This window comes from Diabrotica virgifera, chromosome 1, assembly GCF_917563875.1.
Source record: "Diabrotica virgifera virgifera chromosome 1, PGI_DIABVI_V3a".
Classification (NCBI taxonomy): domain Eukaryota; kingdom Metazoa; phylum Arthropoda; class Insecta; order Coleoptera; family Chrysomelidae; genus Diabrotica; species Diabrotica virgifera.
Genome location: NC_065443.1, coordinates 236,218,496 through 236,238,318, shown reverse-complemented (window position 1 = coordinate 236,238,318; position 19,823 = coordinate 236,218,496). Strand labels below are relative to the sequence as shown.

The 19,823-nt window shown below is 31.9% G+C and overlaps 1 protein-coding gene across 2 annotated transcripts in view; it reads right to left on the bottom strand.

Annotated features, from left to right (window-relative positions):
• Positions 1-19,823, bottom strand: part of LOC114326729 (condensin complex subunit 3-like) — a 162,065-nt gene that overhangs the window by 85,260 nt on the left and 56,982 nt on the right. For both annotated transcript variants that reach the window (XM_050648039.1, XM_050648047.1), the window contains exons 4-6: positions 15,786-15,911; positions 8,177-8,314; positions 6,396-6,607 (exon numbers count right to left, since the gene is read on the bottom strand). In XM_050648039.1, coding sequence (XP_050503996.1) covers positions 6,396-6,607; positions 8,177-8,314; positions 15,786-15,911 — 476 coding nt within the window. The remainder of the gene's footprint in view (positions 1-6,395; positions 6,608-8,176; positions 8,315-15,785; positions 15,912-19,823) is intronic.

Genomic DNA, 19,823 nt, shown 5'->3' with positions numbered 1-19,823 from the left:
TATCGCAGAATTGCTTACAATGGTGTTAGTTTTTTACAATTTCATTTTGCAACGAATTAAATGATTATACAAACATTGATATAAGTTAATATTATTACTAAAAATTATACAATTTAGACTGGTTGGCAAACAAAATTTGAGATTTACCATTTCTTCGAAAAATGATTCTATGCTCTTCTTATTTCTTGAACATTCTAGGATTACATGGTTCATATCACCAACTTCTCCGCATGGACAATATGGGTTTTCATCCAGTCCTATTTTATATTTGTACAAAGGAGTCATAGCATGATTAGATCTTATTCTGTTTATTGTAACAATGAAGTTTCGTTTGGTTAATTCATGAAACCAGCTTTTCAATGGTATGTTATTTTGGTGGCCGACATAGTTAAGCCCTGTGACTGATGAATTATATTCTTGCTGCCACAATTGTTTTAAATGTGAAGTAAACTTGGAGGTAAGATCTGTATATGGAACAATATTGGTGGTTAGATGGTAGCCTGTGTCAGTGGCTGATTTGGCTAGTGTATCCACTGCATCATTACCTTTTATTCCTGAGTGCCCTTTAATCCACACTACAGTTATTGTTTTCCTTTGTTTTGTTGCTTCAAAGTTCAGTTTTAATATTTCTGCCTCTATGTTAGTAAGGTTTTTCGATGATTTCAAGTTTGTTATTCGGTCAACTGCACTTTTACTGTCAGTGAATATAACATGATTCTGTGTGTTTCTCGACTGGACGTATCTAAATGCATTTGCTATGGCAATTGTTTCGGCGGTATATATGGAACACTCATCTGGTAGCTTGAACTTGTAATATTGGGAAGAGTTTGCGTCATAAAAGGCACAGCCTACTTTTCCATTCAACTTGGATCCGTCAGTATATATGTATTGGTGTTCAGGCCATCTTCCATTAATGGTTTCTAGAAAGTTTTCTTTTGGGTCCAGGTAGTATGTTTTTATATGTTTTGAAAAGAAAACATGGGGAGGTTCGGTGTAGATAGGTATAGTTTTGTTGATAGACAGGGAGTTAGAGATTTGTGCCAGTGTGGTATAGCTGTTTACTAGGAGTGGAGTAGCTTTTGAGTGCCAATATGGATGGGTGAGTACTAGGACAGTGAGGTCGTGAATGTTACGAAGATAGCTGGCTTCTTTGGATATGGCTTTAGCCATAAATTTATGACTAATTAGCTGCCTTCTGAAAGATAGTGGAGGTTCTACAGATTCGACTTCTATAATATTTATTGGGGTAGATTTAAGATAACCAAGACATATTCTCAAACTTGTGTTTTTCTGGGTCTCTATTTTGTTTCGGTGAGTATGTGCTGCTGTTCCATATAGGTGACTGCCATAGTCTAATATACTTCTAACCATTGTTTTATAGAACAGTAAAGCGGTATTTGGATCTGCTCCCCATTTGGTATGGCAGAATGCTCTCAAAATATTCATAGCGTTCTCGGTTTTTTTTATTGCATGGTGGATGGTATCTTTCCACAGTAATTTTCTGTCCAAATAGAGTCCAAGGTATTTAACACAATTTTTGATTGGAAGAAGATATGGTCCCAGTTGTAACTGTACTTGAGTTATGTCCCTTTTTTTAGTAAAAATACACACTTCAGATTTTTTTTCAGAAAGAATTAAGTTGTTTGAATCTAACCAGTGCTTAACTGACCATAGGTTTGTGTTTAAAATGTTCTGACAATTTGAAATAGTAGTACCGTTGGTGTAGATAACTATATCATCAGCAAACTGTATCATATTCACGTTATTCAAATTTACTTCGAAGTCCATTGTATATAGTATAAAAAGTAGCGGGCTGAGTATGCTGCCTTGAGGGAGTCCTAAATTCGATGTTCGGGATCCTTGAAGATTTTGGTTTAATTTTAGTGAAAGTCGTCTATCGGAGTATAGTGAAATTAAAAATGAACATATTTCATGAGGTATTCCTATTGATGTCAGCTTATGGTATAAAATGTTTAAATTTACGTTATCAAAAGCCGAGGAAAGGTCAATAAAAACTGCAGCTGTATGTTTTTTTATTGTATATCCTGTCAGTATATCTGTAACGAGAACAGTAATAGCTTCGAGAGTGGACCTACATTTCCGGAAACCATATTGTGAGTTTGGTAGGATGTGTTCAAATTCTAGCCATTGTTCTAATCGATTCTTTATTATTCTTTCCAAAGTTTTAAGAATACAAGATGCCAGGGATATAGGTCTGTACGAACTTGAGAGGTCTAGCGGTTTGTCTTTCTTTTTAATAGGTAATATTATATAGTTCTTCCAGCTATCCGGAATAGGACTTGCACCAGTCCAGATACTATTATAGATTTCTAATAGAGACTTTTTATGTTTAAATGGGAGGTGAAACAGCATGGAGTAAGTTATATTGTCCTCGCCTGGTGAAGTATTATTAGATAGTTTCAACGATCTTTCTAATTCCCACATCTCAAAACGTTCAAGTAAGTACAAGTTGTTTCTGGGAACAGTTTTTAAAGATAACTGATTGTATTCTATGCATTCTTTTGCCCAGTCTGGTGAGATTGTGGCATGGAATTCTTCTATCCAATTCGCTTCCAGATCAATAGGTAACTTATTCTGCTGCTTACGATTCTTAAAACTATTTACCTTTTTCCATACTTCAGTGATGGGAGTTGTCTGATTTAGGCTCTCAACATATTTCCTCCACTGAATTCTTTTTGTTTCTTTGAATGTTTTTTTTGCGATGGCATCAACTCGTTTGAATTCAAGTAAATTTTGTATGTTTGGGTTTTCTTTCCATAATCTGAAAGCTTCTTTTCTCCTATGAGCAATGTTGTTGCAGGTCTCATTCCACCATTGTTTTGGTTTGTGCTTCCAGTACTTATTTCTTATTATTGTTCTTTTCGGGATACAAATGTTTGCAGCTGAGTTTATCGTGTCTATGAAATTGTTGTAGTTACATGCGGTGCTCATTTCCTCTAGTGTTGTCGTGTACAGATTCCAGTTGGCTCTTTTAAGAACCCATATGTTGTGAACTGGACCATAGGTTTGTACGCCTGAGTCAGAGTTATTAAACTTCATATATATAGGAAGGTGATTGGATCCATGAGGATCCTGTATGACTGACCAAGATATTAAATGTACTATGTCTTGCGTACAAATAGACAGATCAATGGCACTTTTTCTACCTGACGTAACAAGTGTGGGTGCACCATCATTGAGATACACAAGATTGCAGTGATTAATAGCATTGAGCAAAGAAACACCATAGACATCATTAAACTCACAACCCCAAGAAAGATGATGAGCGTTGAAATCTCCAGCAATTATAAAAGGTCGTGGTAAGTTTTCGAAAAATTGTATCCATTCTCTTACTTCTATCCGAGTCTTTGGTTTAATGTATATTGACAATATGTACACTGCTTTGTTATTAGGTAGAAGTTTCACTTCGATGCATGTACACATCATTCTTGCTGGTTTCTGTACTACGACTTCTGAAAATAATCTATTGGATTTTACTAGTATGGCTACCCCACCGTAACCATCCATACGATCTGACCGAACAATATTATAACCTTGGAAGTTATAAAACCTTTCCTGTTTGAACCAGGTCTCTGACAAAGCTGCTATGGTAGTTTCTGTTGTATTTAAGAGATATTCTAAGTTTTCTTTATTGCCAACTGCAGATCTGCAGTTCCACTGTAAAATGTTGAGTTTGTTTATAGCTGAGAAGACGACGAAGTAGTTGGTATATTGTGCACGTTTAATAATTGTTTACTAATTAATATTTGCTGTAAGTCTTGTTTAGTAACATTGGGATTATTAGTTTCCCTAAAATTTTTAAAAAGTTCGGTAACAATAGTAAAAATTATATCTAAAATATCAGAGTTTGACTCTGTTTGTAGCGTGTGAGAATTTGAATTTAAATTATTTTTATATGAAGGACTATTTATAATTGGAATATTAGTTCCTGATTGTCTAAAGTTAAATGTGTATTCTGGATCTGACTGTGTCAAGACAGGACTATTTGGTCTCTGCCTTTTGCTGCCTTTAGAAGATTTAACGACTGTATATTTATTATGATTACTATTGGCCGAAAATGTGAATGGACGAGTAACAGAAGAGCTATTTAAACTTTGGTTAACAAGAGGGTAATTAGAAGAAGGCAAATTTTGTTGATGAGAATCTTTAATAATGTTATTTGATGTTACGTCTGCATAAGATTTGCGGGGAATTTGTTTGTTGGCATCATGGTAATTAATATTACTATTAGTCATGCATTCTTTAATTAATTTCTGTCTTTTGAATTCTGGACATGACTTAAGATTTGTTGTGAAGTGGTCTCCCATACAACTAAAACATTTTGGGGTTAATGTTGTTTCCTGACACTCTTTTGTATTATGGTCTTTCTGGCAATTGTTACAACGGGGGTTACTCCTACAATGCTTCCCCTGGTGGCCAAATCGCAAACAGTTGAAACAAAGCAGGACTTTTTGTTGATATGGTTCAATTTCTTTCAACACCTTATTTATAGTAACGTATTTTGGAAGTACTTGTGTTTTAAAGCTTACTACACACGATTTAGTAGGAACATAATTTATTTTATCATCGGTAACCGTTTTTCTATTTATTCTAGAAACGTTTACTACCTCAAAATTAGAATTTATTTCGAATTTTTTAATTTTATTTTTAAGATATTCATCGGAGAATTCTGTTGAGACATCCCGTATAACACCTTGTCTAATAATAATAAATTTAGGTATATAAACATCCAAATTGTTTTTAACAAAAACCGGATCGTCTTTCTTGTCGATAAGGTAATTAGCGTTTTTAGAATCCGTAAATTTAATTCTTAATTTATTTCTGCCAATTGTATCGATACTAATTATTTTATTATCTAATTCTGGGAATTTTGTAAGAATAATGTCACCAATTTTTAATGCATTAAGTTTACCTTTAAGATCGCTATCTTTATTTTCAACATATATATGGAACGGTCCACGGTCATTTATGGTATACTTGAAAATTTCTTTTTGTTTGTCATCGTTAGATTTAATAGGATCGGAAGTACTTACAGTTTGGTTGAGTTCAGCCTTACTAAAACCTTTAAAATTGCTAGGGGATTCCATTTCAATATCTGGACTACTAAGGGTGGTATTGGGAGGTCCATCAGGTTCAGGGGGCGGTTTACCGCCCGTGTCCGCACTCATTTAATTAAAAAATAGAAACAAAAACGCGAGTTATTAGTCTATATATTATTTGAATAATTATCGATACTTATTATTCGTATTTGTAAAGCGTTTAGATTACTCGTCAGCACCGGCTATTGACACGTCCGACTCACACGAGAACTAAAACTAGAATGATAATAAATATATAATAATTTAAATAAAATCTATGGTTCACTTCACCAAATTTTTAATTCATAGTCAAATTTGATTTTTTTATAAAAAATTAAGTAATCGTGTGGGGAAAAAATTAATATGCCATTGTAATTGCTTATTTGTCGAATTTGTGAAATTCTTATTAGAGTTTTCAAAAACCGTATACAGGGTGAAATTTTTTCTAAGACCAAAACGAACTAATTTTTTAAAGCCGGACCTGATTTTTTTCTAGTTTGAATAAATCAGTTGATTGGGTGGTAATAGTGTAACGATTGACCAAAATAAGAGACACATCGATCTTACCGTTCAAAAATTATGACAAATATAAATTTCTGTCAAAATGCGAAACTCGCTCTGTATATTATTAAAAAATGAGAGCAGACACTTTTTAATGGTCATTCGATATTCCCCATAGGGGCCTCCATACGAGGTAGGAGTATGTACATTTCCTCATGACTCACCCTGTATACATTACAAATCTATCAGAAGAATTAAAAAAAAATTAACAAAATTAGCTGTTGTTGTTCGTAAAAGTTATTGATCGATCGATCAAATTACATAGATATTAAAATTAAGACAAGCACAAGTAACAGTACCTACTTAGGCTGATATTGGCACTTAACCCATATGAATCTCTATACCCTAACTGATTGTTAGGTTTAGAATGCAATATCGGCCGCCGTAAAGCAGTCAATATTAAAAAATAATTTACATAGTACAAACAATTAATTTAAAAATTATAAAATATTACGTAAGTTAGGTGAATCGCAACTGTTCCACACGATGCAGTCAATGATAGCCGTGTTAGGAACTCCAATAATTAATTTATACAATTTTATAAATCTATAAGTGTAATAAAAAAATTAGTAAATGATGTGCCTATTGTATGTATGATTGTGGTCTAATCAGTATTTAAGATAATTCGCCAACCACGGCACCATAAGAAGAAGACACTATTAAAAATTGTACAAGAATATTCATATCTAGAATTACTATGCAATTACTGAATTATATGTTTATTTAAATACTTACTCAAATATCACCCCTAACACTTTCTCGAATATTTCAACCGTGTCTTTGATGTCCTTTTCGTCGGCATCCAACCTCAAGGACTTCATAAATTTTAGTATATTGTTATCGTAAAAATCCAACCAAGATTTAATTAGTGTTGATTTGACAAACTCGTTTACTTCTTCACATTTATCGAAAAATCCAGAACAAAGAACTTGTTGCTTTTCTGAGATCTTAAACATATTGATAAGATAAAACATAAAAATATAATTTATATAGGGTGGAAGGCACTTATGGAATAAAATTATTTCTGTCCTTGTTTTAAAAAATTATAAAAAACGCTGAGACCCGTCGAGTTTTATATATAAATGTGCGCGTTCTAAACGTAAATCTAAATGTACAGGGTGATTCGCGCAAGCCTAGCATAGTTCATAAGCTTTATTTTTAATGGAACACCCTGTATATTTTTATAAGCTGCGTAACAACCTGATTTCAAGAACTATATCATGTAGGTTGTATTATGATTAATACAGGGTAAAATTTTGGAATTATTAAGTATGGAAACCACTTATGGAATAAAATTGTTTGTGTACTTTTTTTTAGAAAATTTTAAAAAAACTCTAAGTTAGATCAATTTTTAAATTCAAATGGACGCTTTATAAACATAAATTTAAATATGTATACAAATTGATTCACGAAAGTCTAGCATAGTCCATGATATTTAGTTTTAATGAAACACCCTGTATATTTATGTTTTTAGAAGTTACTTTTAACAACCTCATCTCAAAAAAAAAGTACTATGTAGGGTCTGTTATGAATAATACAGTGTGAAATTTTTAAATTTTCTATAATTTTCGTTAAGACATTAAATACACAAAATTTTGAAATTAATAATTTATCGCGCTTTAAATAAGGGTATTGCTTTTCAAATTAGCTAAATAACTACATTAATTTTCTAAACTAAGTATCAATATATTGAACTTTGATTTAATATCTTGACACAATTTATAAATAATTTCAAAATTGCACCTTGTATATTCATAATATACCTTAAATAATAATAGTTTGTTAAGATCAGACCTAAACGTCCTCACTGTATATTATATTTATTTATACATATTAATATTAGACGAGTAAAAAGCGTGTTTACTTAAGTTGGACACATATGGAAAACTTTTTTATTATTCATTTTACGAAAAAAAGTTTTCATAAAAAGTTCTGCAAGGTATAAACCTAAGATTCAACCATCAAATATTAAATTTTATCTATATTATACGAGGTATGTCAAAAAATATAAATTTCACTCAAGAGTAAAGTACTTTTATTTCTCACAATATTGAAAAGTGTTATTATGAAAAATTGTTTGGAATTAAAAACTACGTTCTTATACATTTGAAAATGTTTCTAAAATTACGGATACCCAATATCATTTTCATTTATAACTCTTTTATGATTAATTTTGTGAAGAAAAGTTATTCTTCATAAAAATATCTGCATGGTCTACAATCTTAGATGCAACGATCATATATCAAATTTTATCAATAATTGTATTCGAGGTATGTCAAAAAATATGAATTTCGCTCAAGAGTAAAGTACGTATATAGTTCACAATATTTGTGTAAATTAGAAGGATATACAAATATTGCACATTAAAACATAGTTTTTAATTCTAAACAACTTTTCATATTAGCCATTTTCCATATTATTGTGAATTTAAGTAAGTAAATAAACAAAAGTTTTCGTTATAACAATGCTAGAATTTTTAGCTTGTTATATTTATATTTAGCACTTTATTAATTTACCTTTAAAAACTTTGGGAACCCAGACAATCTCTTATAAGCAGCTACACGAACTTTTGGATCATTATCTCGAATCCTTATGAGCATATAAGCGATAACGTCTGATCTAACAGCTACTTTTTCAACACACAACTGCCTCACCTATGAAAAATAAAAGTGTAATGATTTTTTAAATAACACATATAGTCCACAGTATATCGTCCTTTTTTAAAAATGATTACAAAAGTCTTAAAAATGGTTTTAATTGCTTCGTTTGAGCGAGTCTACCACTTTCTGAAAAATTTCAGAGTGCAGGTTGGACGCGTTTAAAACTATAATTTTTAATTTTAATCAAAAGATTATGCGTTAGAATAAAATAAATTATTTTTGTCGGACAAAAAAGAGGGCGCGATCGTCGAGTCCGACACCCGCAAGATGTCACTCTAGCGGGTACAGTTTTGTTATTACAAAACTCTTAATTTTCAATTGAAAGTATTGATAATTAATTACTAAAGATTGTCGATCTCTTGTCCGACAAATTTACAGCCCGTTTTCTTTAGTCTACAATGGAAATGATTGGAACAATTTTAAAATTACCACCAAATTATGACGTACCGTACAGAACCAAAATGCGGCAAGTGAATGGAGGTTCTGAAAAACTAGTTTCGAAGATTAATTACTAGCAACTGGATAAGACCAGTCAGCAGATAAAAAAAATGTCAATTTTACAGGGTTGTTTTGTTTTAAACATTTTGTTTTAAACAACTGTTTTAAACATTTGTTTAGGTTTAAAACAGTTTTTGTTTAAAACAGTTTAAAACATGTTTAAAACACTTAAATTAAACAAGTTTTTTTTTCATTTTTTTTTGTGAATAATACATAAAAATGAAAAAAAATCTTATACATATTATTATACAGACTTTGTAACAAATATATTATTTATTTATTAATAATGGGAACACAACAAAAATTGGAAAACTTCAAAAAATTTTTTTGCATACAAGAGTTAATAAATTTCTCAAATTGTTTCAGTCTCATAGTAATCTTGTAATCTAAGTCGACAATTTTATCAGCCACGTGATCACTTATACAGTGAGCACGTAAAGGTTGGAATAAATTCATTTTCTCGAGAATGGACGATTTTGGAAAAAATCCCGAAACAGGTCAATTTTTATTTTTAAATTACGACTTTTTGGCATATATATCATACTAGTGACGTCACCCATTTGGGCGTGATGACGTCATCGATGATTTTTTTAAATAAGAATAGGGGCCGTGTGGTAGCTCATTTGAAAGGTAATTCAATTTTCTATTCAGTAATATAACCATTAATATAATTTTTTATACAGAGTGCCCAAAAAGAATTTTTTGGATTAAATTTATTAACATAAAAAGAAGAATGCAAGTTATTTATTTAATTCAAAATAAATTTTACTGCTCTCAGAAAACAGAAAAAAATGGTTATTTTTAAAATGGTTTATCATTGCTTTTCGCTTAAATTAAATGTTCAAACTGCCAAGAGGAAGGTGGGTGGCTGCTTTAATACTGAATTGAAGCAAAAAACAATATTTATTTGTCAAATAAACATTATTTTCTCTTTTCTGATAGGAGTAAAATGTATTTTGTGTTAAATAAATTACACACATTCTTCTTTTTATGTCAATAAATTTAATTAAAAACAAATTTTTTTGGACACCCTGTATAAATAATGATGTTAATGTTTATATTACTGAATAGAGAATTGAATTACCTTTCAAATGAGCTATCACACGACCACTATTCACATTTAAAAAAATCATCGATGACGTCATCACGCCCAAATGGGTGACGTCACTAGTATGATGTATATGACAAAAAGTCGTAATTTAAAAATAAAAATTGACCTGTTTCGGGATTTTTTTCCAAAATCGTCCATTCTCGAGAAAATGAATTTATTCCAACCTTTACGTGCTCACTGTAGAATTAAGCTCTTTAAAAATTGAAACCAACTTAGCAGCTTTGACACTGCCTAGCCGGTTACATAGTTTGGAATTGACTACAGCGTATGATGAGAAGAGTTTTTTTATGTTGGATGACCATAGAACGCCACCATGCCAATGGTGTTACATTAGATGTTTAGAAAATATATATGGTTTAAAGGGTACACACTTTGCTGGCAATTAATAATAATTGGCAATGCTTCTGGATGTGAAGTGAAGTTTTTACATATTCCGTGCCAGTTTTTATTTTCACTTGACTAAATTTATTTCCACTAAAGCGATGAGCAAGCAAACTTGTCAAGATATGAGCCAGGATCAAAGCCATTTTCATAAGCTCCTTGCACAATCTACATCCTAATGCAATACAAGAGCAGAATCAACAGCTTCTCGGAATTTTGCGCTAGCAAAATGTACATTTATGAAATATTTGCAATTTTTTGACACTGTTCTTTATTCCTGGCACTTCTATATCGTGGACAAGTAAGTTCAGAATATGGGCTGAACAGCCATAACCATAAGTTATTATATGTACCTGTGCTGCCTAATTCCTCAAACAGATCCTTCTCATTTTAAGAAATATGATAAACAATGTTTTTTTCTACGTTTTATTTGTTTAAAACATGTAATATAAAAACGAAAAATAAAACATGTTTAAAACAAAAAAACCGTTTAAAACAAAAAAAAAAACGTTTGTTTTGTATAAAATAAAAAAGACATGTTTTTTTTCAATCCTGCAAATTTTAAGAAATCAATATAATTGGGACCGAGTCGTCCAAAATTATGTCCACATTCGAAGTGTTAATTATGGCAGGTTTATATGATGATGATAATAATGATTAAATATGTATGTTAATTATGGCAGGTTATGTTTTGTGATTACAAAATTTCGGACACGAATAACATGTTATAGATTGGAATGTCCTTTATCCAAATATAGCACTGTCCGACAAAGATTGGGTATCAGATAGCCAGTCCGACAAATTAATTTCAAAACTTTTTATACCGTAACCGACACACTACTAGACACATTGAGCTAATACAGCCCTGGAACCTTCACTTGTTGCACTGTTTACTCCTACGTCTGGTGACGTCCTAAGAGAGGGTTATAACTACTGGAGGGTTTCTGGGAGGTATGGAATACATCAGAGTACATCCCAATGGTGGGGGGGGGTGGTTCTAACCCCTGGTTACGCCACTGTCGAAACCGAATGTAAACATAGACTAATTATAAAAAAGATCAAGGCAGGTTTTGTTTATATTTGATTTAGAGTTGGACCACCATCTCCATATAGCTATTTCAGCATCCTTATGCCTCATCGGTGAAGCTCAGAAGTCTCAACTCTGAAGGAAATACAAACAATTCTGCCAATTTAAGGCAAACCATCGCAATGCAATGAACCCACCTCTGAGACGCAATTCAGCGACATCTCTCGTATTACGAGGAAAACAACGAAAAGCCCCAGATGCAAAGTTTACTACCTTTTAAACAATTAGAATAATTGAAATAAAAATATAATAAACAATATTTTAAATCCAAGACTTTTCGTTAATAAACTGCTTTCTGGCTGCATCCCATATCTCCGGATTTTACAATATATAATCACAAGAGACGACGAAAGTAGGAGAAAGTAAATAGAGGACGCTTAGGCCACGCATTTACCTTCCCTTCGTCAAGGAAAAGGACCGAAAGACAGTTTCTAAATACTCAAACTGAGTAAAAATTAAAAAAATAAAAAAGATCAAGGCAGCTTTTGTTTATATTTTTACTAATTACTAGACGTTTCATATCCAAACAAAGCGTTGTCATGAAGCATAGAGGAAGGTCATTTGTGAGCCTACCGACAAAGTACAAGTAGATTACCACTGTTTAAAAAGAATTTCGTTTTTTATAAGTTTGCGTCACTTTTTTTGTCGGACAATTACTTTTTTAACAAACATGTATCATTTGAACGTTAAAAAAATTAAAATTATGACTTTTGTAATTGCAAACCAACCTGCCATAATTAACATCTTTACGTTATCGGACTAAAGAAACAAGGCTGCAGATTTGTCTTACAAAAGATCGACAATTATTAGTAATTAATTATCAATACTTTCAATTGAAAATTAAAGAGTATTGTAATAAAACTGTACCGCGCTAGAGTGACATCTTGCGGGTGTCGGACTCGACGATCGCGTCCTCTCTTTTGTCCGACAAAAATAATTTATTTTATTTTAACGCATAATCTTTTTATTAAAATTAAAAATTATAGTTTTGCAATCACAAAACCTAACCGCGCTAGAGCTACAGGTTTAGGCGTGGGGCGTGTTGAAACGCGTCCAACCTGCACTCTGAAAGGACACCGCACACCATCTTATGGAAAATATAATCTCACTCAAATGAAATAAAATTTGCATGAATACATGCGTTCTGAAATTTCAATAATTTGATACCATTGCGCCAACTCTGTATTTTGATTAACAAGAGAGTAAATTGATAAAAATAAATCTAAAATCAAATAGGAATGTACGTGTGTCAAAGAGAGAAAAAAGATCTTGTGATTCGCTTACTCCATAAATCTTTCTGAGGGATTAAGGCAGATGCTTACTCTTGTCTTTTCCCATTATTATTGATAATTAAGTAGGTATAATTTGGTTAGTTGTACCGCCTCTAATCGGCTTAAGCTAGTGTTGAATAGAGTGTATTCAATAGCCACTAGACTAATATTATTTATGAAGGCCAGATTTATGGACTTCAAAATGCCATTTCGATAAACTTTAATTACAATGAACGCCCTAATTAAGCAAAATTCAGAGTTAGTGCAATGGTATCAAATTATTGAAATTTCAGGACGCATCTATTCATGTAAATTTGATTTCATTTGAGTGACATTATATTTTCCATAAGATGTGTGCGGTGTCCTTTTTCAGAAAGTGGTAGACTCTCTCAAACGAAGCAATTAAAACCATTTTTAAGACTTTTGTAATCATTTTCAAAAAAGGACGATGTACTGTGGACTAATAGTAAATTATAAATTGAGTGACATCATTTTGTGAGAGCACAATTTATTATCCCAACTTGACAATGAAAAGAAATGAATGCATTCACGGCCGGTATTCTGTAGCGGAACATTTAGTCGAGGAAATGAAGCATTTTGGCTCGCAATTTTTTCGTCCAGCATGGATTTACTTGAAATTTTCACAGATGGTAGGAATAGTCCAAAGATCATTTTCTATATCATGCCGCTGTACGCTAAAACTTTGTGGGTAGTTGTCACCCCATCTCGGGGGCAGGAATTTTTTATTACATGTTAACTATGTAAATCGATGTAAAAAGTGATTATAAGAAAAAAATGTTTTTTACATTTTCTTCGTAAAACTAATATTTTTCGAGTTATTCGCGCTTGAAAGTAACAGTTTTTCGATGAAAATATCGACTTTTTTAGAGGGTTTTTTGAGAATACTTCGAAAAATATGCAGTTAATCAAAAAAACTGTAGATATCAAAATTGTATCTTTTAGCAACATAAACCAAATTATTTTTCTGTAATATCGCTAAGACCAATACAAACCGAGATACGGCATGTTAAAAGTTAGCTTTTTTCGTCAAATGCACAATTTGAAATATTCAAAGTAAAATAACGGAAAAGCTTTGCATTTTTCGAGGAAAACTTAAATAATCTTTTTTCAAGTATACAGTTAAGCCTTTCAAAAAAAAATAATAAAAAGTTTCTAGTCTGAAAAGTAAGCGACTTATGATCAAAAAAAGGTCCGTACCTGCTTTTCTCTATGAAAAAATTAGTGAAAAAACCCCTAACTAATTGGTCTTCACCTTTCTGTAATTCCTTTTATATTTGTATTATCAATACACTCAAGAAGTTTGACTTATTTAAAAGGCCTAATTTTAGAAAAATTGGAGTTTAAAGAAAAATAAATTTTTTGGAATTTCCCATTTTTCACCTTTTACTTCAAAATATCTCCGAAATACTGGAGATAAGAAAAAAATAATAGATTACCAAATTGTAGCTTCTTTAATAACTAAAATTCCCTTGTGCATATATTTTCATTACAGTGAACAGTTAGCGAGATATAGCTGTTTAAAACCTCTATTTACGAGCAAACACCCCCTTATTCGAGCCCTTTAAACCCACCCTAATTAAAAACTGAGGAATCTTACGGAATTTAGTTTACACAGTCTCATAACTCTTCAAAAATCCTACAGTCATTTTTGAAAAATCTTTTCACCGCCAAAAATGAAGGAGGCATGTTTATAAAACGAATTTTTTTTTCGAAAAATTCGGATAGTCCGCTTATGGATAATTTTCAATGTATGTATAATACCACAGAGCCGGTTCGTATACTGGAAGATGACTAAAAAACTATTTGTATTTGTATTTGTACATATTTGTAAATTCGTATTTTTGTGTAAATAAATGTTTTTGTAATTCTTTAATTCTACTTTTTTTTTCTGTATAGACCTATTAAAATATCTACTTATAAAAACTGTAATGTTATTAAGGGTGGTTTTTAAGGGTTGCAATATTATATTATATCCTAAAGTATAAAACAATCATTATTTAACCAATCAAAACCAAATTTTACCTATATTAAAGTATACAATATTTTTATACAATTTGTGACAATAAGGGGTTGTTTACACCCCTAAAAATAATCAACGCCCTTAAGCATGATATAGAATATGAAGTACAGGGTGAGATGATCCTAATTCCAAAGTTTTATGTAAATCGATGCAAGCTTAAATTATTCTTTTAGGATAAGTAAATTTTTTATATATAGCTCCAACAAGGGTGGTTTTAAGGGTTGAAATATTATGATAGTATATCTTAAAGCATAAAACATTCATTATGTAACTAATAAGAACCAAATGTTGACAATATTAAAGTTTAAAATGTTATTTTATAATTTTTTACAACTAGGGGTAGTTTTCACCCTTACAAAACCAAAAGCGTACAACGGCTCAATATAGAAAATGAACTAGAGGGTGTAATGAGCCTAATCCCAAATTTTTGTACAAATCGATGTTGGACGAAAAAATTGCGAGGTTTTGCCATTTTTTCAGCTTCATTTCCTCGACTAATTGTTTTCGAGGTTCTTGGCCTTGGTTTGGAAATTTATCGAAAAGATAAAGGTTAAAGAATTTTCAGATTTATTGTTTAGATCTGGGACTTCTCATTTCTCTTTAATAGACGTCGCTACCGCTACAGAGCGTCCGATACGCGGAATTGTTTTTATAATTCTGCTTAAATGGGCAACTTGGTTTTGTTTCGATTCAGAGGTGTTCTTGTAGCCCCACTGAAGAGGTCTGGAGAGATCTAAACGGACGTATGGGGTTGGTGGATCATCTTTAAACTGAAATGAAACATAAGCTGTTTTAAATTTTGCATTTTACTCATATTTTGAGTACACGGAATCAACTTTCGTTGGAATTTTTCCTAGACGAATAGAAGGAATGTCTAGTGCATATTGTAGAGTTCCTTTCGTCTCCTTTATTTGTCGTTTTCTTGCCTTATAAGTCATAAAAGGCATATATTAAGTTTGTTACCAGAAAGTGGTTCCACGAGAATTTTCAGATTTATTGTTTAGATCTGGGACATTTCGTAAGTGAAAAATGTTGTAAATGTAGAATAAACGATAACTATTTTAATTGCTTTTTACCTTTGGAAAAGTATCTGAATTCATTAAACGTATGAATTCTGACAATATTTCATCTTCGGGATTACCAGGCTCTTGTAGTCGATATAAGGCTATGATGGCCTGCTGCCTTACGACGTTTTTGGGATCCTAAAACAGATGTGACGATTTTAAAAAATACATGTTATAGATTTAGTAAAAAAAAAAATGAATATTACTTTATGACAATCATGTTTTGTCTTTTTTACCAATTTTCACATTCAATGGCAAATTGTTATTTGAATGTTTAACGAATACATCTTCGGCTTAAATTATGAATCGTAACAAGGAAAATCGGAAAACGCTTTAATTTTATCTCATCGTTAATATGTCGGTTTCGCCAGGCTTCCATAGCTGAACAGTGAGATTTCATTTTGATTTCCATTACTTGTCTAGTGCTGACGTCAGTGCTTTTGAGAGTTGATCAGTCATATTAAAATCTTTTACTCTAGAGCTGACTAGTCTCTGTTTCATCTTGGCCTATCCATATTGCGTCGTCTGAAATTTACGTAGTGTTTACTGAAGTAATTCTTAACAAAGTACGAAAACTCGAAGAGGTACCACAAAGTTTTTTATTTATTAAAAAGTCATATAAGGACGCGTTTCGGCTCTGCACGAGCCATCATCAGCTTAAGTACAGGAACATAGAAAACAAATGACTGACCTACAATGTAATAATATCAAACATTAAAAATGAGAATTTTAAACATGTGGGCACACCGCCCACCTCAGTTCAGGAATTTACCAGAAACAGGAAGGAGAAAGAATCAACTAGTTAACATTGTATATAAAAAGATGCACACACTTCATCATTATTGGATAAGCTATTTATAGCATTTTGTTCTTATTAAACTATAAAATATTGTAGAACTTCTGCATGTAGAGGAACCATCATGTGAACAGATCAGGTGTAAAGAGCTTCCGGTGAAAAGTCAATTTGCTATAAAAAACTTTGTGGTACCTCTTCGAGTTTTCGTACTTTGTTACCTCGACACCACATTTGAGAAATATGGATACTTCTCTTCATGTTGAAGTAATTCTTGTTCCCCATTTTGTACCCTCTTCCTTTGTTGGCGCTTTTGATGAGTCATCTTCTACTTTTTTAAGTTCCTTTTTCCATCGAAGCTTGGAAATCAAGCTTTTTTAAGTTTTTAAGTTTAACTTTTTAAGTTGCACATGCTATTTTAATGCATGTTTTAATTTCTTTGGTTTTCATCATCATCATCATCATCAGTGGCGTTACAGCTCTTTATGAGCCAAAGCCTTCTTCAGAACAATCCTCCATTCGCCCCTGTTTCTGGCAACTCTTCTCCATGCTCTGATTCCTTCTTCTTCTTAAAGTTCCATCTCCTAGCGGAGGTTGGATATCATAATGGCTATGGTCACTTTGTTGGCTGCTACTCTGAACAGTTGTAATGAACTACAGTTAAACCATTCTCTAAGGTTCCTCAGCCAGGAGATGCGTCTTCTTCCTATGCTTCTTTTTCCTTGGATCCTTCCTTGCATAATAACTCTCAGCAGCTCATATTTCTCTCCTCTGGTAATGTGACCCAAATATTCTAGTTTTCTTGTTTTTATACTGTTCATAATTTCTAACTCCTTATTTTTCCAATAGATTTTAAATCAGTTTCTATGTTGTCTTGGTACCTAAGTCTCGGTCTCCCTCTTGCTGTTGTCCTATCGGCCCTCTTCGGTCAAAAACTTTTCTGACTATGGCATCTTCCTCTCGCCTGATTACACGACCTATCCATCTAAGGCGTGCTACCTTAATGAATTGTAAAACGTTAAGTTCTCCAAAATTTCTATACAACTCAAAGTTGTAACGCCTGCGCCACAAACCTTGTTCTCTTATGCCACCATATATTCGTCTTAAAATTTTTCGCTCAAAACGTTTGAGCAGTTCTTGGTCATTCTGAGTAAGTGACCAAGTTTCTGAGCCATATGTTAGCACTGGTCTTATTAGTGTTTTGTAGACAGTCAATTTAATTTTTCTAGGTATTTTTGAGGCCATCTGTCTTCTTAAGCCATAGTAGCACTTATTGGCGAGCACTATTCTTCTTTTAATTTCTTCACTGACAAATTTCTTTGGTTTTGTCTACATCTAATCTTATCCATGTTCCTAGCAGTGCCGCATCAGCACGTGTTAGCGCCTGTGTGCAAAACATTTAATGGCGCCCAAAAATACGCATTCTTTTGAAAATCGTCTCGTTAAATTAAACAATGTGAATACAAATGAACAATTATTTATTGTAACCAAACAAAAATATAGTATTTTTACTGCAAAAGCAAGATTACGTAGGTCAAAATTTCTGACGTAAAAGTACTGTCAAAACATTAGAATGTGACTTTTCAGTCATGGCCACGTTAATGTCATGGCCACGTTAATGTCATTACTTGTCAGATATTTTTCTTTGTTTTTGTTTACTATAAAAATAATATCTATAATTCTTTATTCTAATTAATGATGTCAATCGGATTTCATCAATCGCCGAAATATATTAATCATATGCCAAAATATTTGTTAATGTTAACGAAAATCATCAACTCTAGAATTGAAATTTTTGTGTAGCACAGCACATCTAAAATACGACACCAACACGGAACTGACCGATCTTGTATAAGCGTCCACATGGTATTTTAAAAAGAAAAACGTAATCGCGATTACATTGATTACATTAGAATTATATTAATTAAATTACATTTATTTTTATTAATAATATAAATATAAATTTCCTAAAACAATTATTTAAGTTCAATATTCCAAAAAATAATAATTTTAGTTAAATATTTTAGACATTCGTACACTACTCATACATTCAAATGCAATTGACAGTTCAGTGTGGTTCAGTATTGCTGGTTGCGGTCAATTATGCTGTGAGCTGTAAAATAATCTATTTTAATGATTATACCTACACTATGATAATATTGCTGCTAATTAATATATTTCGGCAAGTAATTAATACCAATTGACATCATTAATTAGAATAAATAATTATAGATATTATTTTTATAGTAAACAAAAACAAAGAAAAATATCTCTGACAAGTAATGACATAAACGTGGCCATGATGAAAAGTCACATTCTAATGGTTTGACAGTGCTCATACGTCAAAAATTTTGACCTACGTAATCTTGCTTTTGTAGTAAAAATACTATAGCTAAAAATTCTCATACATACAACAGGATAATAAAAGTCAGAACAATATTAATGAAAATAAATATCTATTTCAGAAAAAATTCACTTTTTGCGCGTTCACTTCGGAAAATCTTTTTATAACATGGTGAATATCATCTAATATTGATGACTCTATAGAGATGATAGATTTTGTCAACCCCTCTTGACTGATGGTCGATCTTAAATAATGTTTTATAAGTTTCAGTTTAGAAAGAGATCGTTTATCCGTGGCAACAGATATGGACAGAATGCGAAGAGCTGTTGTTAAATTTGGGTAAACTTAAGTTAATTCAAGTATTATTCCAGTTCTCAATACACGTATCATTCCAGAGATGCATAGATGTCAATAATTGCGACATATATACGCATGTCGGTTGATTACAAGATAACGTTTGATCGGGTACAGCACGCCAAAATAATGTAAATACTAAAAGAAGTAGGAATTAACAACCAAGATCTGAAAATAATTAGAAACGTTTACTGGAATCACACTGTAAACCTTAGAGTTAAACATGAACACACCGAATACGTGAAAATCATGCGTGTCATCATTATTTAATTCTCTTAACAAAGGCTGAAGCTGTATAATTCATATATTTCTTCAAACAAATCGTCTTCCTTTACATCTAGATGATCATTAAATCTCAGTTTTTTCCAAATTTCTACACAAAAGTTTTATTGTGGGTTTTCTGTATTGTCGTTCAAATTATCTAAAAATTTGAAACATTAACATGATTTTTCAATATGAAAACCTTTCATTTACTGACATTAATGCTTGCTCGAGAACACAATATAAGAAATTAACTTTGTATGACATTCTAGGATCCAAAATTGGTTCGTCTCTGTGT